Raw genomic sequence first — 23667 nt, 5'->3', positions numbered from 1 at the left:
TGAATGACGGCTTGCATCTTCATCACTTGTGGTCCTTGGGCAACTTATTTCATTTTCTAGGTATGCGAGTAATAACGAGAATTAGAGAAAAATATGCACATATGTGCCATATGGATATGGCATGAATATGCATGTGCCATATGTACCATGGGAAAGGACTGATGAACACACAGCTAATATTAGATAGCATGGACGTGCCAGTGGACACCTGTAATCCAGTGACAATTACGAGGGACGCCAAGGGAAGGAGAGCTATGCAGTCAGCTCAAGGGCAGCCTGCTCTGCAGAGTGATTTCCAGGCCAGCGAGAACTTGATGAGGTCCTGTCTCAACCCCTCACCCTCCAAAAAAGTTAGATTGTAATTGTTGACTTGTTCACACAGGGTCTGGTGTAGCTTAGACTGTGGTGGAACACCCTGCGTAGACAGAGGTGATCTAAAATTCCTGATCCTCCTTCCTCTACCTCCCAAGACTAGGATCAGATCCACGCACACACCATACCCGGCGTAGGTATCATTTTTTATTAGACCACACCCACTTTTCTAGGCCTTTGCTTTAGGACACGTCATCTTTTTATTTATTTATGTATAGTTACGTATTTCTACTGTTGGGACAAGAACCCAGGCCCTTGTACATGTCATGCAAGTACCTCTCTACCACTGAGATATTCCTCCAGCCTGGAATCTGGAAATAAATTTATGCTAGTACTTTTGTTTGTTTGTTTGTTCGTTTGTTTTTGTTTTTTCAGACAGGGTTTCTCTGTGTAGCTTTGGAGCCTGTCCTGAAACTCACTCTGTAGACCAGGCTGGTCTCAAACTCAGAGATCCACCTGCCTCTGCCTCCTTAGTGTTGGGATTAAAGGCATGTGCCACCTCTGCCCAGCACAAGTACATTCTTAAAGAAGACAGAATTTTGCTTCAAAAATCTTTTTTTTTAAAAGCTGTTTTTGGTTTGTTTGTATATTTGGTGCTAGGAACTGAACTCAGGGTCTTGTGCCTACTAGGTAAGTTCATTTACTGAGCTGTGTCCCCAGCCCTGAAGACCAAGTATTTTATTTATTTATTTTTGATTTTTTAAGACAGGGTTTCCCTGTAGCTTTTGGAGTCTGTCCTGGAATTAGCTCTTGTAGACCAGGCTGGCCTCAAACTTGGAAGACTTTTTTTTTTGTTTGTTTTTTTTTGTTTTTTGGGTTTTTTTTTTTGTTTGTTTTTTGAGACAGGGTTTCTCTGAAGCTTTTTTAGAGCCTGTCCTGGAACTAGCTCTTGTAGACCAGGCTGGCCTCGAACTCACAGAGATCCACCTGCCTCTGCCTCCCGAGTGCTGGGATTAAAGGCGTGCGCCACCACCGCCCGGCATTGGAAGACTTTTTAAGTCTTTTTTTTTCTAAACTTTATTTAACTTTATTTCATGCTCATCGGTATAATGATGTCAGATTCTCTTGAATTGGAGCTACAGACAGCTGCAAGCTGCCATGTGGATGCTGGGAATTGAACCTGGGTCCTCTGGAGGAGCAGTCAGTGCTCTTAACCACTGAGCCATCTCTCCAGCCCCGACTTTTTAAGTCTTGAATTCTGGGATTCGAGGCAAGAGGTGGCCCTCACCTCTGGGTTGAAGTTTGTATTTTTGTTTTCACCATTTCAGACAGAAAAGATCATTATATAACTAATTCTTTCTTTTCTTTTTTAAAATTTGTCCATTTATTTTACATCCCAGTTGCAGCATCCCCATCCCCATCCTTCCCTCCCCATTTCCTCCTCTTCTGTCTTCGTCCAAGAAATGACACATCTCCTATGAGTATCAATAAAACATGGCATATCAAGTTGCAGTAAGACTTAACACCTCCCCGTGTGTTAAGGCTGGACAAGGAGACCCAGTATGAGGAGTAGGGTCCTAAAAGCCAGAGTCGGAGACAGCCCCTCTTCCTGCTAGTTGAAGTCCCGTAAGAGGACCAAGCCATGCAGCCTGGTCTACAGAGTGAGTTCCAGGACAGTCAGGGCTCCACAGACCAGAAACCATGGCGCACACGAACAAATAGTAAATGTGCCCCATTGTCTCAGGCATTTGAACCTGTCCCCATGGATGATGGCTTGGGGAGGTTTAGCTGGTGTGGCTTTCTTGCAGGAAGTGTATCACCAGAGGTGAGCTTTGAAAGCTCTAAGACTCACCCCATTTCGTGCGTGTTCTCTCTGTTTGCTATGGTTCAAGATGGGAGTCCTCAGCTTCTCCATCTGTTCAACCAACTGCCTGAGCTCTGATTTTGTGGACTCCAACCCTAAGCAACCAGAAGCCCAAATAAACCTTTCCTTCTGTAAATCGCCTTTCCAGCATGCTTTATTACAGCAACAGGAAAGTAACTCTTATTAACTGCTATAAAAAACTTTACTTGCCGGGCGGTGGTGGCGCACGCCTTTAATCCCAGCACTCGGGAGGCAGAGGCAGGCGGATCTCTGTGAGTTCGAGGCCAGCCTGGTCTACAAGAGCTAGTTCCAGGACAGGCTCTAAAAAATCTGCAGAGAAACCCTGTCTCGAAAAACCAAAAAAAAAAAAAACCAAAAAAAAAAAACAACAAAAAAAAAAACTTTACTTTTCTCTCCCAGTGCTAGAGGCTGAGCCCCCAGGGCCCACTGCATATTAGGCAAGTGCTTATACCAGTGAGCCACATCTTCAGCCCTAAAATGATTGGCTGACTGACAAATCAAGGTATTGGGTGTTGAACACAGGGCCTTATGCGTGCTAGGCAAGTGCTCTGTCAGTTAGCTACATTGTGATGCTCACTGTTCTTATGGATGGTGACAATAAATGCTTAGATGTTGTCACATTAGCAATACAAATAATTGGTGTGAGATCTGTTTGTTTGTTGCTGTTGGTTTTTCTAAGACAGGGTTTCTCTGTGTAGCCCTCTGTCCTGGAACTTGCTCTGTAGAGCAGGCTGGCCTTGAACTCACAGAGCTCTGCCTGCCTCTGTTTCCCAAGTGCTGGAAGTATTAGTATGTGCCACCACTGCCCAACTGAGTTTAAAAAGAGGAGAAAATACCAGGCGGCCTCACATTAGTCTGAAAGAAACACAATGAACTCACGACTGGCTGTTGGCCAGCTTAACTCCCATTCATAAGAATGATTTCGGGTATGATGCCGGCTGACGTAAGTATGACCTTCTCTAGATGAGTGGGTGTCTTTTCTAGCCCTTATTATCTAGCTCAGGCTGGCCTAGAACTCCTGTTCCTCCCACTTCGGCCTCTGTGACTGCTAGGATTACCAGCACGTGCCACCATGCCCAAATCACGTGGCATCATTGGACATAGAAGCAGATGTCACCCTAGGCAAGGAAAGGTAATGCCAGTGCTGTAAGTCCCCGGGGACAGCTGACTTTGTATCCAGATACTCAGAGGCTCTCTGGCTTCCAGGCACCTGGCATACATTGTTGAAGTCTGTTGTCTCACCTACAGAGGAGGCCGAGGCCGAGGGATTCCTAGAATTTGAGAGGTTTGAATCCCTTCTTAAAAATAAAACAAAGTCTGGACTACAGTGTAAGACTGTGGGTAATGGGGCTGGAGAGATGGCTCAGTGGTTAAGGGCCCTGGCTGCTCTTCCAGAGGGTCCAGGTTTGATTCTCAGCACCGTCTGCAACTCCAGCTCCCGCCTCAGGGGACCTGATGCCCCCCTCTGGCCTCCACGTGGTACACAGACATACTTGCTGACAAAGCACACATATACAGAAATAAAGTTAAATGAAGTTGGGCATGGTGGGGAAACTGAGGCAGGTAGATTCCCTTCAAGATGGAGGTACCCCCCAAGCTACAGTGAGTTTCAAGTCAGCCTCAGCTACAGTTAGATCCTATGCAGACAAATACAACGACAACCGGCAAACAATTAGAAACAATAACAATCAAAACACAACATGAAACTAAGCCAGGTGGTGCTTTAGAGGCTGAGGCGGGAGGATCACAAGGTCTGTATCACCACGAGCGACACAGCAAGACCATGTCCGGAAAAAAGCTAACCCAGCCTGACAGTCCAGCTCCACGGTTCTAGTCAGGAGGCTGAGGCAGGGGGGATCCAATGAGTTCAAGGACAGCCTGGGCAACTTAGCGAGTCCCTGTCTCAAAGAGAGAAAGGAGGGCTGGCAATGCAGTTCAGTAGTTGAGTGATTGTTTACCACATTGCAGAACTGAGGCTCACTCAGTCCCCAATATTATAAAGAGCATCAAAAGCCCAAATGCAAAATTGTTAAGAGCCAGTGAGATGGCTCACTAGGTGAGGCGCTTGCTGTCAATAAATGTTTAAACAAATTAAAGCGTTAGTTATTCTGTGTTTGTGTGCATGACCCTGTAAGTTTGTGTGTGCATGAAGCTGCTGGAGGACAGAAAAGGGTGTCAAACCTCCAGGAACTAGACTTACACGTGATTTTGTGAGTTACCATATGGGTGCTGGGAACTGTACCCAGCTACAATGTAAAAGAGAAAAAAAAAACTACAAAAAGTACAAAAAGCAAAGGAACAAAACAAACAAACAAACAAAAACCCCCTCAAATCCACCATTTCCATAAAACAAAAACAGAAACACAAACAAAAGCCCACGAAACAAAGCAAACTCCTTCAAAGGGTCGGTCGGACAGCTTGGCTGTTTGCCGAGAAGCGCTGGCCACGCTGAGATGGGTCTGTGTCTAGTGAGACGAGCTTGGGAAAGAGGAAGCATATGTTGAAAAGTAAGTTTCTCCAAAGGATCAAGAGGGTTAGTGGCTGCCTTTGTTGTCCGCTTGGATCTCAAGCAGTCTGGGTATGGACCAGGATGTGGGCTGAGACAGTACTCAGCAGCTATCAGCTTCAAAAGACAGCTTGAGTTGGGGATCTTCTGTCTCTCCTGTGGTGAGGAAAGCCGCTGGCCTATTGGTCTTTCAGATCTGTAGCTGGGCTCCAGGAGAGCCTAAGGATCACCCCTCTTACTTTCTGCTTTTGCTTTATTTAAAGAAGCTTTTGTTTGCTCTTACCAGGGGTTGGAGGGAAATCTCACTTCCATTTCAGGCAATGCCTGGGATTAAAGGCAGGGGGCTTCAAAGACACTAGGCAAGCACTCATAATCTACAGCCCCACCCTCACCTTTCTGAGACAGGGTTTCCCTATGCAGCCCTGGCTGTCCTGGAACGCACTGTTGTAGACTAGGCTAGCCTTGAACTCAGAGATCTGCCTGCTTCTGCCTCACCAGCGCTGGGATTGAAGGCAGGCACTACCACATCCACCTAGCTTAGGGTAATTTTTGTAAGAGAGAAATAAATCATGCAGATACTAATTACTTCTACGAATTAACTTAAAAACCTTAACAAGAAGAAGCCACATGGCAGCACACACCTTTAATCCCAGCACTCGGGAGGCAGAGGCAGAGGCAGACAGATCTCTGTGAGTTTGAGGCCAGCCTGGTCTACACAGCAAGTACCAGGACAGGATGCAATGCTACAGAAAAACCCTGTCTCGAAAAATCTAAATAAATAAATAAAGAAAAAAAACACATTGTCCAGTTCAGCTCCAGAAGCCCAGGGGCACGGTTCCATGGGTTCAGTGGTTGGTGTGCACACTTGCCTAGACGTCCAAGGCCCTGGATTAGATCCCTGGCATTGACAAGCAAGAGCTTTAAAACTGGCCTGGCTGTCCCTTCAAACTTCCTCCTACACATCTCTGATTACAAACATTGCCGTCAACCTTTGACACAGACTTGATTAAATCTATCATATGGAAATGACCTATGGGTCACTTTGATTAGTGTTCAGCTTAGTGATATCAAATGATACTCTCTCCCCCATGTGCCAGCACAGCTATGGCTCTTTTCTTTCCAAAACCACACATTATTTAATTATTGGAGTGATTTTTCTGATTCTTTTATAGGGTTTTCCCAACCCCTAACCCCCGACCCTTTCTTTTGTAGGGTTGATTATGTAGCCCAGGCTGACCTGGCCTCAGCACCAGAGTGCTGGAATTACAAGTGTCACCGCTCCCGGTTAATAATTCACTATCTTTTAAAAGTTTTTTTTTTTAATATTTTATTTTAAATTATGTGGGTGTGGGGTGGGGAGAGGCAGATGCGTGTGAAGGCAGGTGTCTGAAGGGACCAGAATAGGACCTAGGACCACTGAAAGCTAGGGCTCCAGAGGGTGTGAGAGCTGACATGGTGCAGGGAACTCAACTCAGGCCCTCCAAAAGAGGAGCAAGCACTACTAACAGCCGGGCCATCATGGCTCTAGTCCCCCACTCTGTTTGTATGTTTGTTTACCGAGGAGGGGAGGGCAGAGGACAACTTGGGAGATTTGAGAATCCCAGAGATCAGACTCTGCTTGGCAGCACCTCCACCCACAAAGCCATCTCACCTGCCCTTAGCCAGCATGGTACCTTTGGACCCTTCCAGGTATAAGAGCTTTCCAACGTCAACTCCCAGAGCTGCCCTCTGACCTCCACATGGTCACTGTGGTCTGCACCCATGTGCCCTTGCCCCACATCAATGTAATAATAATAATAATAATAAAATGACATTTCAACAATCTCTCTTCCTGTTGCTGTCACTGTCGTCATCACAATCGGCAGCAGCGTCGTCACGGCTGGCGTTTGTTAGGAGTCTGTGGCATCTGGGGCTAGGCTGCTCACTGACCTCCTTTTACAGCGAGGAGGTAGGCGATACCATCTGTATCCAGTCCACACCCTAGGAAGAAAGATTAGGAAATAGCCATTTGCATAGCCACCAGGTACTACTCAGAACAGAACGCAGCCTAATTGAATCTTCTGGTTTATTTTTTTCTCACCTTCTTTTATTTTTTCTGAGTCCACTTAAATGTTCTGGGTTTTTGTTGTTTGCCTTATTTGGGGATGAACCCTAGGAATGCTAGGTGAATTTCTTTTCTTTTCTCTTTTCTTTCTTTCTTTTTTTTTGAGACAGAATTTCCCAGTAGCTCTGGAACGCGCTCTGTGGATCAGAGCTGGTCTTGAACTCACAGAGATCCACTTGCCTCTGCCTCCCAAGTGCTAAGATTAAAGGCATGGACCACCACCGCCTGGCTCTGTTTTTGCTTTTTTTTTTTTTTTTTTTTGGAGCCTGTCCTGGAACTAGCTCTTGTAGACCAGGCTGAATTTGAACTCACAGAGATCCGCCTGCCTCTGCCTCCCGAGACCTGGGATTAAAGGTATGGGCCACCACCATTGCCCAGCACAGAGGAATGTTTATCATTGAACTAATTATTCAGCCATAAATCTAGCTACCCTATACAGCTCAGTTTGGCAATCCTCCTGCCTCAACCTCCTACGTGCTAGGATTACAGGTATGAGAGACTACACCTGGTTCATAAAATGATTTTAATCATGATGTTTATGTTGGGTCATATTCTTTCTCGTCCATCAGTGTTTGTTGGGTGAAAGGTGGGCATGGTAGAGGCATGCTTGTAACGTAGGCAACTGGGAAGGCAGAAGCAAAGGAACTGTGTGAGACCTGCCTGGTTTAGGGAGTATATAGTGAGGATATTAGGAAGTACAAAAGGACCGGGCAGTGATGGCGCATGCCTTTAATCCCAGCACTCAGGAGGCAGGGGCAAGTGGATCTCTCTGAGTTCGAGGCCAGCCTGGTCTACAAAGAGAGTTCCAGGACAGCCAGGGCTACACAGAAAAATCCTGTCTCTCAACCCCGCCCCCCCAAAGGAAAACAAAGTGGGGGAGATGATAGATATAAATGAAGAGATGTTGAACAGGAAGTTTGTTGTTGAAGACAAGAGCTTGTGTATCTCTGGCTAACTTTGAACTTTTGATCCTTCTGTCTCTACCTCCTTTGTGCTGGAATTGTGCTCCATGGTGCCATTTGCATAGTGATGGGGATCAACCCCTGGTTTCAAGTGTGCCAGGCAAGCAAGCACTCTACCAATGAGCTGCAGCCCCAGCCCAGAGAGATTTTTTTTTAATGACCCCACATGACTGTCAGATGGGTGGAGGGGGCAGTGAATGAATGCTTGGAGTTTGTTCAGCAAAAATGTGGAAGTACATTTGCCTCCCTCGTTCAGAGCACAAGGCTCTGAATAAGAAGGGTTTGGAGAAGAGCTCAGTGACAGGGGGCACATGGAAGACCCTGGATTTATTTCCCAACAACATACATCTTTAGAAGAGGACGGGCATTTCCAGGGCAGGTTGACTGGAGTCTTCAGAGGCATTAAGTCTGGAATAAGCACGTGTCTGGAGAGTGAAAACGAGTGGGAAATACCCTATGTGGGCAGAGCTGAGGGCCTGACAGAGAGGAAAGGACTGGAGGCCACTGGTGTTTTCAGTGTCTGTTTATAGACAGGCTTCCTCTAGAGGAGGCTAGTCTGGCCCTGATGCTGAAATTGAAGGTGCGTGCACCACCTCAGCCATTCTTGTGCTTTTCCCGGAGTCCTGTTCAAAGCCAGTGTCCTCGGAGTCTGAAAACGGAGGAGGAGCAGAATTTGGGTCATTCCGTCGGCTCCCTTGGCTGTTGTGTTAGCTCTTGTATGACCCCGTGTCACACTACTTACGTTTCATTTTCCTATCTGCAAAAAAGGAAGTAATTCTTGTTCCCCTGGGTTTTCTCCTTTCGTCATCAAAAATGAATGAGTTAGGCCACGGAACACAAACAAAAGGGAAATATGTCATGTTTTGTAAGAGGCATCCATAAAAGTTGTGGAGTCTCTGGGCATCTTTATAAATGTAAAGGAAACATCTAAATGCGTTAATAACTGCAGCCATAACAGGCACGTTCCTCCTTTAAGTCCCTCGGACTTAAAAACAAAATAACGAAAATGGGATGCGGTTAGCTTTCAATTACTTTGGCCGCTGATAATTCAACTTATGGATTACAGAGGATGAGAGCTGACTCATTTCACACGTCGTCATCAACTCTCCATGAAGTTTAAAAGGACAAAAGAAGAAAGCGGAATCGGGTAGCTTTCCGTGGTATTTCCACGTGTACGTGGGGAATTTCCTTTGAGACAGGGCTGGGTCGGGGCCAATAATAGACGGTATCGCCTGACTGCTAATACCAAGCTGAGAAGGGGACTACCCGAATAACCTCTGATTTTAAACACAGCGGCCCCTTCCCACCCTCGCCTCGATCAAGAATTTTCCTTCTTCCTCCCGCCCTCTCAGAAGGGGCTGAGGCAGCATCTGGCACCAGAAAGCTAACATTTGTGTCGTGATTTCCTCCTCTCTCGGGCACTCGGATTCGGTTGATTTCTGAAGGGATCAGGACCTACTGGTACCTTCAAAATTCTTTTTTTTTTTTTCATTTCTAAATTGAGAATCTTTATCACCGGCTCCTCGCAGCCCCGGTCTCCAGGGTCTCTATAAGACGCGTAGCTCGCCCCCACTCTCCTCGCAGGCCTGTGACTCCTTCACTCCCTCGGTGTGCAAACGCTGGTGACTCACGTCTTGCACAGCCTGCGCCCCCCCAAAAGACAACCCCCACCTTCAGGATCGAGCCCACAGAGTGCATCGTCCCCCCGCCCCGGCAGCCTTGGAGGTCTCGGGGCTGAGTCACACAAGAGGACCACCCTGCTCGGCGTCCACACACATGCACGCGGTCCCCTCGCACGGCCTCCGCGCCGGCCACACCAACGCCCTTCCATGGCTCGCAACTTGCTATGCTCCAGCGCCAGCTCTCGACCCCCTCTTCCCCCCTCAAAACACTCCCCAAATCTCTGGGAAACCTAGAGCCGGCGGAGCTGGCCTCGGGCGGCCTTTGATGGCTTTGTTATTGTTTGGGTTTGAATCGATACGCCCCTCCCCATCCTTCCTCCCCCGGCCGCGCGCGCCACCCAGCTCCCGCCTCTCCGCACGCCCAGCGCCCCTCCCCCTCCGTTTTGGCGCCTTTTCCTTCCCGCCACGTCGTGGCGGCGTTAGCGACCATTCTGACCGCGAGGCGCGGGGCGGGGTGGGGGCGGGGCCCGCGGCGCGTTATGCAGATGAGGTCGCTCCCGGTTGGCTGGAGCCGCGCCCGCGGGGGTGGGGCCGGGGAAAAGGGCGAAGCCGCCAGGGGGCGGAGCGGAGGGGAGCGGCCCTGGTCCCGCCGCCTCCCCGCCCCCTCGCCGCCCTCCGCCGCCGCGCCAGCCAGGCTCCCCGCCTCGGCCTCCCGGAGAGGCCCCGCCCCGTCCCCGCCCGCCGCGCGCGCCCTCCCCGGCGGCGCGCTCCGCCCCTTTACTCCTGGCGGCGGGGCGAGCCGGGCGTCTGCAGCAGCGGCCGTGGTGGCGGAGGAGGCTGGAGGGGAGTCGGCAGTGCCGGCGGCGGGATCGGCAGTAGCAGCAGCAGTAGCAGCAGCAGCAGCAGCAGCCACAAACAGCAGCAGCCCTGGGTCCCGCGGCGCCACTCGCCCCGCCGCCTCCCGCACTGCCTGACCCGGCCGGCGAGCCCGCCCGCCGCCAGCCCCGCCAGCGCCCTCGGTCGTCCTCTGACTCGCCCTCGGCCTTGCGCGCCAGCCGCAGCCCGAGCCGCAACGCCACCCGCAGTCTGAGCCCCGGCCGCCGGCGCAGCCCCAGCTCGCTCCGTCGCCGCTGCTGTTCGTCCCAGCACCGGCTCCGCACCGACACGCTGGAGGTGGGGATGCTCCTGTCTAAGATCAACTCCCTGGCCCACCTGCGCGCCGCGCCCTGCAACGACCTGCACGCTACCAAGCTGGCGCCGAGTGAGTGTCCCCACCCCACCCCGGGCGCTGGTCGGGGGGGGGTCGCCCGGGGACCCCTGCGTGGGCCTTGCGCTTAGTGTCCCGTGCCTCCTCTCTAGGCAAAGAGAAGGAGCCCCTGGAGTCGCAGTACCAGGTGGGCCCGCTGTTGGGCAGCGGTGGCTTTGGCTCTGTCTACTCGGGCATCCGCGTCGCCGACAACTTGCCGGTGAGTGGGCACCCCGCCTTGGGGAGGGCGCGCGGAGGGATGCTTAAACAGGAGAGGGAGAATCTGATGGAGACCCGGGGCTCTCTTCCAGGTGGCCATCAAGCACGTGGAGAAGGACCGGATTTCCGACTGGGGAGAATTGGTGAGTGAATCTGAGCCGGCGACCCTCCGTCTGGGTGGGTGGGTGGTGACGGGCGTGCCGGAACCGGCGCGCTAACCCCTCGCCCTCATCCTTGCAGCCCAATGGCACCCGAGTGCCCATGGAAGTGGTCCTGCTGAAGAAGGTGAGCTGCGGCTTCTCGGGCGTCATTAGACTTCTGGACTGGTTCGAGAGGCCCGATAGTTTCGTGCTGATCCTGGAGAGGCCCGAGCCGGTACAAGACCTCTTCGACTTTATCACCGAACGGGGAGCCCTCCAGGAGGAGCTGGCTCGAAGCTTCTTCTGGCAGGTGCTGGAGGCCGTGCGGCATTGCCACAACTGCGGGGTTCTCCACCGCGACATCAAGGACGAGAACATCCTCATCGACCTGAACCGCGGCGAGCTCAAACTCATAGACTTCGGGTCGGGGGCGCTGCTCAAGGACACAGTCTACACGGACTTCGATGGTGAGCCAGGCCCCGGGGAGGGAGCTGCCCAAGGTGCCGGCCTGGAAGCCGCCAGCGGCCTCAGCTCCGGCCCTTTGTAAAGGTCATTGGGCTGTCGGGCTCTCTGCTGGCAGGGGTGGGGCACAGGCGAGCTTCCCGACATAGTACAGCCGGGGATTTCAAGCCGGCTGAACGAACCTGCAACATTTCTGGCGTGGTTGTAATTTTTTTTAGTGGAATTTATTTAATTCCATGCTTTCCCGGCGAATACGAAGTCGTGGGCAACCGGCTACAGCCCAGATTGCTAAAGTCTGACCCACTTTTCTCGCCAGTGGAAGGAGGTGGAGCTGGTGGTGGCGGGAGACATTGATGCCGGTTTTGTAGTTTGTTTTGTTTTGGGGGGGAGTTTTAAGGTAGTTCTTAGAACTGCAGGGGTTTTTTGTTTTGTTTTGTTTTGTTTTTGAGGGTTAGGGAATCAGCCGCGGTTTCACTATACTTAGGGGTGTTGTGGGGTGACGAAGCCTGGAATGAGTGTTGTGAAATTAGATCTGTTGCTGGTTTGAAAATTAGTTGGGTGTCTCCCGCAGGGAGACTGAAAACCTATCATAGGGAGGGGCTTGGATCGCGTTCTTTCAGAAAAGGAATGGAGGGATACTAGATCAAAGCAAGAGGGTGGGTCGTGGTCTGAGTGGCTCACCCTAACAAACGACAGCCTTTCAAAACTGTGACTCTGGCTTGTGGTTTGGATTTCTTTGCCGGTGGGGGACGCTGGGTTGGGCTGCATTTTTTGTATTTAACAGTTAATGGCTGGCTGAGTCGTCCTCCCTTTTTTTTTTTTTTTTTTTTTCTTCCCTCCCCCGGGCAAGTCTTTGCTGCCCCCTGTTGAGCACCATGAGGCTAGCACTTTTTTCTTTTTTCTTTTTTTTTTTTTTACTACCCAAAGTTTGTAAACAGGAATCACGTGGTCTGAAACCAGCCCTGCAACTCTGCCTTTCCCGACTGGGGAGGAAAGAGTGTAGGTGTTGTGCTTTGCTTGCGCAGAACCCCCGAGGAAAGCTTCCCAAAGGGCACCCTGACTAGGGTGCGTATAAGGATCCCCTCCCAATCGGGTCTAGATGAGAATCTGATCTGACAGTCCTGGACAGGGTCTGTGCAGTTCAAGGCTGTCCCACTGCGAGTGAGTTTTACTACTGCCCAGGGTCGCAGACTTTAGCTTTTGAGTGATTGTTTGTTGGAGAGGAGTTATATAAAGGATTCCACTTTAGGGCTAGGGAAAAAATGTATTTTAAAGCCAGGTGCTGGTGGATCTCAAGGTCAGCACAGCCAGGTCTACAGACACACAGAAACCTTGTTTCAAAAAAAAATTTTTTTTCCAAGAAGCTACTTGGACTAGTTTGCTTTGTTTATTTTTGCTAAGGCTGTTTTCTTTCAATTCCCTTGGCCTGCAGGAACCCGAGTGTACAGTCCTCCAGAGTGGATTCGCTATCATCGCTACCATGGCAGGTCGGCAGCAGTCTGGTCCCTGGGGATTCTGCTCTACGATATGGTCTGCGGAGATATTCCCTTTGAGCATGATGAAGAGATCATCAAGGGTCAAGTGTTCTTCAGGCAAAGGGTCTCTTCAGGTAACTTCCACGAAACCCTTTGGTTGGGACACTCACTTGGGGTTATTATATTTGGAAGGCTGGTTTTGAGTAAGGCTTCCCATCTTGAGACAGGGTTTCTCTGTAGCTTTGAAGCCTGTCCTGGAACTAGCTTTGTAGACTAGGTTGGTCCCAAACTCAGATCCTCCTGCCTCTGCCTCCCCAGTGCTGGGGTTACCAGCGTGAACCACTAAACCTGGTACTTTGTAGAAAGAGAGGATGGGGGCTGTGCCCTAGCCGCCATTTTTACTCCTTCATTCTTCTTTTGAGGAGACAGGGCCACTAAGGAGGGCTCTGGCCTGCCTCTGATTTGATTTAGGAGTCAGGGTTTAACTCAAGAGTTCTGGTTGGTCTTGGAATCCTGTCTCGGCCCCTCCCCTTTTTCATTCAGTTTTTGTTTTGGTCATGCTGGAATTGAAGCTGGTTTTATATACATCTCACCCAACCACCAGACCCTGTAAAGTTTAACTACCAGCGTGGACCTGATCTCTTAACAAAGTTTAGAAGAAAAAAAAAGTCAAGGGCTGTTTAAGCCACCTCCCCCTAAGGCAATAGCTCTCTAAATATCGTGTCCCATGACCTCATCCCGAGTAGTGTCAGTGTTTGCAAGTTGGTAGATGAGTTGAATCACCTCATCTTGCTCGGTGGTGGCTCATCAAACCCTTGTCATCCTTCCTATTTCTGGTGAGTGGGTGTCGTGGGAAAGGCCCCAGCTATTTGAAGTTTGAAACCACAGGTTTAAGAGGAGAGCCAGCTTTTTTTTAACTGAAGGCAGACGCAGGCTTTCGGTATTGGTCCTTTCTCGCTGAGAGGACCCAGCAATGTTCTGAACGCAGTCCGTGCCTCTTTAAAAGCCCAGACTTGAGGGCCTTGGGAAGACCTTTGCTTCTCAAAAACAAGTCGAGTGAGTCATCCTTAACCTCCGTCTGTCCTGCCTCCTGCAGAATGTCAGCATCTCATTAGATGGTGTCTGGCCCTGAGACCTTCAGATCGGCCATCCTTCGAAGAAATTCAGAACCATCCATGGATGCAGGATGTCCTCCTACCCCAGGCAACCGCCGAGATTCACCTGCGCAGCCTGTCGCCGGCGCCCAGCAAATAGCAGCCTTTCTGTCAGACACTCCCGAGCGGGACAGCTGTCTCTGGCTTCCAGGACCCTGCTTCATGCAGGGACAGCAATGACAACTCATTCCAGACTCCAGGTTCCTGGAGCAGCCTCCCACAGGGGAAAGAGATGCTACTTCATTTCCCAGGCCCCATACCCTCCCATAGCCACTCTCACAGTGTCGAGTTTTGCTGGGCTCTGCAGAATCCTAGGGTGGGGGGTGGGAGTGGGTCAGAACCCTGCCATAGACCTTTAGTGACCAGAAGACTTTGGGTCACCAGGATGGGCTAGGGTAGGGGAAAAACCTGTTGGGGGTGGGATTTAAAAAAAAAAAAACAAAAACTAGCACCATATATTTTAAAGTCCCTGTCACCTCTTCCAACTCCTCTGAGTGCCTTCTGTGGGGACTCCGGCTGTGCTGGGAGAAATACTTGAACTTGCCTCTTACCTGCTGCTTCTCCAAGAATCTGCCTGGGTTTGGTTCCCTACTCTTCCCTGTTCCCCTCCCCCCACTTCCTGTGAAAGGTGCCGTGGAAGAGGCTGCAGGGCCAATTGCTGAGCCACCTGCCCTTTTTCTGCCTCCTTTAGTAAAACTCCCAAGTGAACTGGTCTTCCTTTTTGGTTTCTACTTAACTGTTTCAAAGCCAAGACCTCACACAGAATGCACAACCAATGCAACAACCAGACAAGCTGTAAATGTCTGTACAGTCGGCATGGTAGCCCGTGAAAGGATTGTAGTCGATGCAATTTAAAGAAAAAAATGCCTTTAAGTTATATTTTATGTGTTGGGGTTTTTTGTTTTGTTTTGTTTCTGAAAGATGGCAGTTCTGGCCTGGAAGTCAATGTTAATGTATTTATTTATTTATTTATTTGGTTCCCTTCCTGTTCCAAGCTTCCACTGGCTATTGCCTAGGGTTTTATTGTCATGTTCTGTTTTTCTTTTCTTTCTTTTTTTTTTTCCCTCTTGATTTGGGGACCTTTTGGGGGGGCTGCAATGCTTGCTGGGGTGAAGGGACTCCGGTGGGACAGCTGCTGTCGTCCCTTCTGTGAGGGGCCCCTTGCCTGCTTACTGGAGTGGGTCTGGGCTCTGTCTGGGAAGGGGCATTGCTGACTGTACATAGATAGAAAGACAGTTCCGGCCGGCATGACGTGCCTCCCGGATCCTGTTTGAGCAGCGTGTAGCCTGCTGGTTTTATCTGAGTGAAATACTGTACAGGGGAAAAGAGATCTTATTTTTTTTTTATACTTGGCATTTTTTGAATAAAAACCTTTTGTCTTAACTTGTGTTTTCCGTTCATTCATACAAAGATGTATACTTGGTTCAGAGCCAGGTAGAAAGAGCATGGAATCTGATTTCCTGGTGGGACACAGAAGTACAGGACTTTTCTGGACAACCCAGTGTGCAATGGTATGCAGGCCTTCCCTGCCTGTGAGGCAATCTCTCCACTAAGGAAACATGCCCCCAAAAAAGGCCCCAAAGTTTGGGGATCATCACCCTTATAAAGCAGGTGCAGCCAAGTCATAGATGTTGGACAAGACTCAGTTGGGACTAATTTTCCCCAACACGGCATCATGTAAGGGACCAGCATTGAGCATTCTCTTGCTACCACTATCAAATGCTGGGGTTACAGGCAGCACTTGTGGGTTCTATGTAGCCTTGGCTGCCCTGAAACTCCTAGATCCTGCCTGTGCCTTCCTTGGTGTTGGGATTAAAGGTGTGTGTAACCTTGCCCGGCTACACAGGGATAGATTTTGAAGTCAGGTGGTAACCACCTGCCTAGCAGAATCACATGAGTCCAGAAGTTGAAGATTAGCATAGGACAGATCTCAAAATACGCCGAAGAGCAGGCTTGCTGGTGTAAACCTATAACCCCAGCATTTGGAAATGGGAAGCTTCAAAATCAGGAGTTCAAGGTCAGCCTGGGACACAGAAGACCTCGTCTAGACGGAAAGAGGACAAGCACCCAGCTGGACAGAACCCAGTGGCCCTGAGTGCAAGGCCAGCCTGGGCTACAGAGTTCCAGGACTACATCGGTCCTTCCTCAAAAGGTGGTGGGGACACGGAGGTGGAGAGAGATGGCTCAACCTGGAATCCACTTCGAGCACCTACACAGTGGCTCACAGCCATCTGTAACCCCAGTTCCAGAGGATCCAGTGCCCTCTTCTGGCCTCTAAGGGCACTAAGCATGCACATGAGTCCAAACACAAAAACATGCAGACAGAACACCCAATAAAAAGAAAGCATTAGATTAGGGCATGGTTTGGGTCCCTTCATCTTCAGTGAAGGGGTTGGACATTGGCTATGTGACTTGCTACTACTGGCTTGCTGCAGGGTTTTCTCTACAGCTTACTTGACAGCTTTTGTTGTGACTGAAATGTTACCCCCAACCATTTTTAGTCCTTGGTTTCAGGGTCAGTGTCTGTTTTGTGTGTTAGATTATACTGGGAGATGGGACCCCCCCCCCAATTTGCCTCACATGTGTGGTCTGGGTGTGTTCTAATATTTGAACCGCTGCTGATTCATGTAATGAATAAATGTTTTCTTTTTTTGAGACAAGGTCTCAAGTAGCCTAGGTTGACCTCAAACTGCCTAAATAGCCCAGGAGAGCATTGAACTCCTGATCTCCCTACAACTAGGATGATGTGGTTGCCATCACCACACCCAGGTGTAAACATTGCTTTCTTGTCTCTTTATGCTCATTGGTAACAGTTCCAACCTTCTTACCTCCCTGGGGGTCATCTTGACCTTCTCTGTGTATCCATAACCTCTTGGGAACTTGGCCCCATGCACTTGTGTTTAGGGGAGAATCCAGGTCACAGTGCCCTTCCTTGCATTGAGATGCCCTCTGCCACTTCATCTTGGACTAGGTCCCAAACCCCAGCACAGCCTCCATGCGGCTGCAGAAAGGAAGGAAGTATTTCTCAGTTCTTAGGGGGCTGATTTTCTGAAGTTCCCCTTTTTCCTACCCCTCCATCCCCTCCTCCTTCCTGTATACACACTGCCCGGCAGCTCAGGGAGTCCAGGCACCGGTTGCATCCTTTCCAGTAACGTTGCAAGTGGACAAATGAAAGTTGCTGGAAATTTCTAGTGAAATCTGCCAGAGCTTGACCCTTCTTGCCCTTGAAATGAGTTGGGGGCTTTTTTTTCAGCTGTTGAGATCGCTGGGGGGAAAGACAGCTACTGAAGAAAAACAAGGAGTTCTTAGGGTGGGAGAGGTCAGCGATCAGGAGATGGTCCATGGTTTGGTTTTCTCTCTCTTTTTATTTACTTATTTTATTTATTTATTAAACAAGGTTTCACTCTGTAGCCTTGGCTGGCCTGGACCTCTTTATGTAAATCAGGTTAGTCTCAAACTCACTGAGATCCACCTGCCTCTGCCTCCTGGAGGCTAAATTTAGAAAGAATGGTTAGAGCCTGGCAGTGGTGGCGCAGCACTTGGGAGGCAGGGATAGGAGGATCTCTGTGAGTTCGAGGCCAGCCTGGTCTACAGAGTGAGTTTCAGGACAAGCACCAAAGTAACAGAGAAACCGTGTCTCAAAAAAAATTTTTTTTAAAGGTTAGATATTATTGAGTATATGAACATGCAAATCTCTCCTGCCAGTTCAGGACAGTACCAGGCGGGTCCCAGCACGGGGGTAAGGTGTCTGATTGTGGTTGTCACTTCTATGGAGTAAGAAGGGGGTTGTGACCTGGGTGGGGAGAGAGAGGCTCGGCTCTTTTGTCACTACCTTCTCTCCAAGAAGTGGAGACCAGAGTGTTTATGTCACTCTTGGTTTGCCCGGAATGCAGCGCAGGTTTTCAATGTTGTAGGCTGTCAAGGAGGCAGGAGATGGGGGGACGGGAGGGGTTTGAAGCGGGGTGGATACATGACCGAAGAGATTGGAACATTCCAAAGGGGAAGCAGCATTTCACTGGCTTATTTTTATTATTATTATTGTTATTAATATTTTGAGACAGGGTCTCAGTATGTAGCTCTGCCTGGGACCTGATGCCAGGGTGGCGTGTGGAGGTCAGATGACAGCTTGCCAGAGTTTGCTGTCCTCCCACCATTTGATCCCAGGGACCAAATGGGTTTATTACCAGGTTCTCAGGCGAGCACTCTTACCCTTGGAGTTACCTCACTGCCCTGAAAGGATCTGGAGGAAGTCTAGGTCAGCTTGGGGAAGGCTGGGCTCCGTGCTGACATTTACTCTCCCCACTTTACTATGTGATGGGGGTTTTCCCTGCCTGTGTCTGTGCACCGTGAGTGCTCCTGGTGCCTGAGGGGGCCGGAAGAGGATGGAGGGACCCCTGGGGCTGGAGCTCCAGATAGCGCTGAGCTGTCATGTGGGTGCTAGGAATTGAACCCAGGTCTTCAGGAAGAGCGGCCAGTGTTCTTAACCACTGAGCCATCTCTCCAGCCTCCCACTTGACGTTTTCATACCTGTTTCTAATATCTTTTCATCACGTTTGCCCCATCCCCCTCTTCTCCTCTCACTCCCAGTGATAACCCTCGTCCCTTACTTGATACTGATTTTATGAGACAGGGCTGGACTATGAGCTGAAAAGTAGCCGAGGGCAATCTTGGGCCCCTGACCTTGTTCTAGTCCCTGTACTGGGGTTACAGTGCCCCAGCACCTGGCCCAGGGATTTACATTCGAAAGTGTGTGAAGAACAGTACTTCTGAGGACACGTGAGATGCTCAGCATTGACCAGTTACCGCCAAACCCATTGATCTGAGTTCAGCCACCAGGACCCAGGATCCCATGACGGAAGGAGAGAACCAAGTCCTCTAAATTATTCTCTGAACTCTTCCTGTGTACTATGGCATATGCCTCCATCAATAATAAAGTTAAAAAAAAGAATAGTATTTTTTGTTTGTTGGTTTTTGGAGACAGGGTTTCTCTATGTATCCCTGTCCTGAAACTCATTCTGTAGACCTGGCTGGCCTTCAATTCACAGAGATCCGCCTGCTTCTGCCTCCTGAGTGCTGGGAGTAAAGCCGTGTGCCACCACTGCCCAGTTTAGGATAGTGTTTCTTGACGGGTGAGCTGTGTGTGCCTAACTCCAGCATTTGGGAGGCAAAGGGAGGAGGATAGGAGTTCAGGATCATATTTAGCTTACCCAGTTCAAGACCAGCCTGGTCTACGTGATACTGTATCTATGCCCATTGCCTTGTTAGCCGGACACAATTTCCTTCTTGGTGGTGGGAATCGAACCCAAGTGGTGTTGCTGACAACTACACATTTGAGTGATGGGGTCATCCTAGGGCCCCTGCGGGGCTCCAGGACATGGAGGTCAGAGCAGAGTTGGGGCAAGAACCCCATTCTGTGGAAACAGACATGCCCAGCACCTGTGTGTCCTGGAAGGGAGGAAGGGCTGGAGACCGCAAAGTAGGGGAGAAAGGGGCCGAAGGATGGGGGTGGGGTGGGGCAGGTCGCATTTCTCGTAAGTGTTGCTCAGCTCCTTTAACGCTCCGCTGGTTCTTGGAAACCCTTACCACAAGGACCTATCGAGAGCAGTGTTGGAGCAGATATGGCCGCGCCCTCCCCGCAGTTCATTTCCGCAGTGGCCTTGTGCTACTAACCCCGATTGCCAACAGCAAGGTTGCAGTGACCCCTCCGGTGGCTGTGAGAGGAAGTGGAAACAAAGCAGAACTGGTGCCAAGCTGAGAAGACCGTATCATTTTTATTTACTGTAATAGGACATCCGATGTGCAGAATTCTTGGCGACCTTAGGTCTGGGATCCATGCTCATGACCCACCTAAACACGGCTATGAATGAATTGTGTCATATTGGTTGGTGCATCCAGCACCAAGCTCAAGAGCCAACATTAAGCCAGCTAGGAATGGGGCTCGTGTGCCTATCTAGCCTGCACGGAGCCCTGGGCAGAGAATTTGAGGGCTTGTAATCTCTGCACAGGGAAGTAGAAGCAGGAGATCAGATGTTCAAGGTCATCTTCAGCTACTTAATGAGTTGTAAGCTATCCTGGGCTCCCAGCAGGACAGTCACAGTCATGCCCTTCTGTGGATGTCTGTGTGACCGGATCATTTTCTTAGTTAGTGCCCCGCTGCCCCCAGATATAACCTGTTGTTCTGAATGCCATGTGTAGTGTTTTCTTACTTACGAAATAAATGCTTTTATATTTATTTATTTTGATGTGGCAGTTTTAAGATTTATTTTCAGTATTTAGTTATGTGTATGCATATGTCTGTAGAGGGTGCCCACAGTTGAGTGTGAACGCCTACAGAGGCGAGAAGGTGACATGGATCCTCTGGAGTTACAGGCGGTCGTGAGCTGTCTGATGTGGATGCTGGGAACCAAACTTGGGTCCTCCGTAAGACTGGTGTGCACTCTTAACTATTGAACCATCTCGCCAGGCCCCGTTATTTATTTATTTATTTGTTGGTTGGTTGGTTGGTTGGTTGGTTGGTTAGTTGGTTGGTTGTTTTTTCCAGACAGGGTTTCTCTGTACCTTTGGAGCCTGTCCTGGAACTAGCTCTTGTAGACCAGGCTGGCCTCGAACTCACAGAGATCTGCCTGCCTCTGTCTCCTGAGTGCTGGAATTAAAGGTGTGTGCCACCACTGCCTGGCTATTTATTTATTTTTATAGCTTAGGCTAGCCTTGAACTTTTGATCTTCCTGTCGCTACCTCTCAAGTGCTAGGACACAGGTGTCTGCCTGGTCTGTTGGTGCTGGGAACAGAACCCAGGATGCCTAGGATGCCAGGTAAGCCTTCTATCAACTGAGCCGCATTGCCAGCCCATGGCTCTAAAGTGGAAATAAATTACTAATCTTCTATTTTCCAAAATTTTGCCATCGTATATGAGATAATCTTTTATTTAACTCCCTGAGACCTTGAGGGCCCACATAAACCAGGGGCAGTAGCAGTGTGGTGGTGTAGGCAACGACCCCTCCCTGGCTTGGAGACACACCACAGCCGAATTCTCTTCTGACTTGAGCTGGGCAGATAGCTAGCTTCTGATTTTTAGCTTCTCGTCCATGAAAGAGAAATGCTCATGTAGAGTCTCTGTCACCCAGTCGTGGTCATCCCTACAAACCAGTCACCGCCTGTATGACGCTATCGAAGGGAGATTTTAGAGCCAGCTAGCCTGAATCACAGTGGCAGAAAGCAGCTTGGTGGTGACCTAGAGCTAGTTGGGGGAAGAGAAAGACTAAAAAGGGCGCCAGGAACCTCAGGGGAGGGGCGAGGACTTGTGTTGCGTCCTGACTGCGGTGATGCTTACGTGACGCTTAGGTGGCTGTGAACGTTTGTCCTAAACATACCCGGCTGAGCGAGCACTTAGAATGCCTGCTGAATCTTGTGCATATAAATTACCCCTGGGTAAGATGACTTTCTTTTTTTTTCTTCTTCAGTGTTCACTTCTTTCCTTTCCCCCATCAATGAAAACATGTCCCTGAGCCAAATATACCACGGAAGTTCCCCTTTCCGGTGAGATTATTCACGCTCTCGTGTGGATGCTCCCCATGGACTGATATAAATAAACAGGCATTGGCTTAATACCCCATCTCACTTTTGACTGTAGTGTAAAATTAGAGAGATGTGTCATCAGGGGGTGGAGGGGGCAGGTGCTGGGACCACGCGATGACAGAGCTATACTTACATACCACACATTTTTAGAGATCCCGTGCTTAAAGGGGAACGTGTTCTCCCAGTGAAACACGAAAAGCCTTTTACAAGCAAGATGATGGTTGCGTGCAGTGGTGGAGCATGCGGTGGTGGATCATGCGTGTAAACCCAGCCACCTTGGGGGTGGAGGCAGGAGGTTCAGGCACTGGAGGTCATCCTCCGACACTTGGTGGGTTCCACAGCCTGGGCTATGTGAGACCCTATGGATAAACAGCATATCAAGATGCCATGAGGTGCAGGCTTAGCTATCTGCAGTAGCCAAGGGGGCCATGTGGCCGCCTGATCTCCTCTCCCTCCTCCCATCCCTCCTTCCCATCTCTTTCCCCCTTGGGGTAGAATGTGCACACCAAAGCATCTTTGAAGGAATTTGTCCTTGGTGTTCACTAGCAACATTTTTGCTTCTATCTCTCTGGCTTTTATCATGTTCTGTGTGCACAGTCAGCTCTAAGAAATGCTGGAAATTTTAATCTGTCTTCTTCAGGTAGCACATGACCAACTGGAGATGAGAAGGAGAGAGGGTCATGGATTTTGGTGTAAAGGACTATCCCTCTCTACAAATGTCCGCTAGGAGCAGGCAGAAGGTTGGACCTCACAGCAGTAAGCAGGTGGTACTCACCTGTCTGTGCTGGCTCTGTAGGGTAATGGAAGCAGGAGGATCAGGAGTTCAAGGATTTCCTTGGTTTTGTATCAAGTCTGAGGCCAGTTTGGGCTACCAGAGAGCCTGTCTTGATAAAACAAAATGAAACTTCTTAAAAAGCTTATAGGGGCTGGAGAGATGGCTCAGTTGTTAAGAGCACTGGCTACTCTTCCAGAGGATCTGAGTTCAATTCCCAGCAACCACATGGTGGCTCACAACCATCTGTAATGAAATATGGTGTCCTCTGCTGGCCTGCAGGCAGATATGCAGGCAGAACATTGTATACATAATAAATAAAATCTTAAAAAAAGATGTACATACCATACCATGTCAATTTGCCACAAGCTAGAATCTTCTGAGAGGAGGGAGCCTTAATTGAAAAAAAAATGTCCCCATACGCTTGGACTGCAGGTAAGTCTGTGGAGCATTTTCTTAATTAGTCATTAATGGGGTAGGGCCCAGCCCATGGTGGGTGGTGCTATCCCTGGCTAGCGGTGGTCCTGGATTCTATAAGAAAGTAGGCTGAGCAAGCCATGAGGAGCAAGCCAGTAAGCAGCTCCCCTCCATGGCCTCTGCATCAGCTCTGACTCCAGGTTCCTGCCCTGTTTAAATTCCTGTTCTCACTGCTTTTGAGGATGAACTGTTGTATGGAACAGGGAGTAAAATAAACCCTTTCCTCCCCAAGTTACTTTTGGTCATGGTATTTCATCACAGCGATGTTAACCCTAACTAAGACGAATTGGGACCAGGATAATGGGGTGTCGATGTGATAGACCTGACCATGTTTTGCAAAGGACTGTGGAAGGACTTTGGAAATTCAGGCTAGAAAAGCCACTGAGTGTTGAGCTATTCTGTGGGAGCCTGGAAGAACATTGAGAGCCAGCTGGGCAGTGGTGGCGCACGCCTTTAATCCCAGCACTCGGGAGGCAGAGGCAGGAGGATCTCTGTGAGTTCAAGGGCAGCCTGGTCTACAAGAGCTAGTTCCAGGACAGGCTCCAAAGCTACAGAGAAACTCTGTTTCGAACAACAAACAAGAAAGAATGTTGAGCGCTGGGCAGACGACGGAGGCCTGGCCTGTGGGGTTTCCGAGGGAAGCAGAGACTCTACTGGGCCTGTGTGTGAAAAATCTATGGTGTCTGGTCAGCTGGGGCTGAAGAATCAGCTGTGATTAAGAAGAGACCAGCATCACTGAGGTGAAATCTTCTGGGA

At 49.7% G+C, this 23667-nt stretch overlaps 1 protein-coding gene across 1 annotated transcript; it reads left to right on the top strand.

Annotated features, from left to right (window-relative positions):
* The first annotated feature begins 1954 nt into the window (after positions 1–1954).
* Pim1 (Pim-1 proto-oncogene, serine/threonine kinase) lies at positions 1955–14964 on the top strand. The gene is made up of 8 exons (XM_042055771.1): positions 1955–2137; positions 8287–8475; positions 10301–10652; positions 10751–10857; positions 10949–10999; positions 11097–11463; positions 12891–13067; positions 14030–14964. The coding sequence occupies exons 1-8, from the start codon at positions 1955–1957 to the stop codon at positions 14185–14187; spliced, it is 1584 nt and encodes a 527-aa protein (XP_041911705.1). The 3' UTR covers positions 14188–14964.
* The last annotated feature ends 8703 nt before the right edge of the window (positions 14965–23667 follow it).

The sequence above is a fragment of the Arvicola amphibius genome, chromosome 9 (assembly GCF_903992535.2).
Source record: "Arvicola amphibius chromosome 9, mArvAmp1.2, whole genome shotgun sequence".
NCBI lineage: Eukaryota > Metazoa > Chordata > Mammalia > Rodentia > Cricetidae > Arvicola > Arvicola amphibius.
Note: the sequence above shows the minus strand (reverse complement) of the source record. Positions and strands in the feature narration are given on the sequence as shown.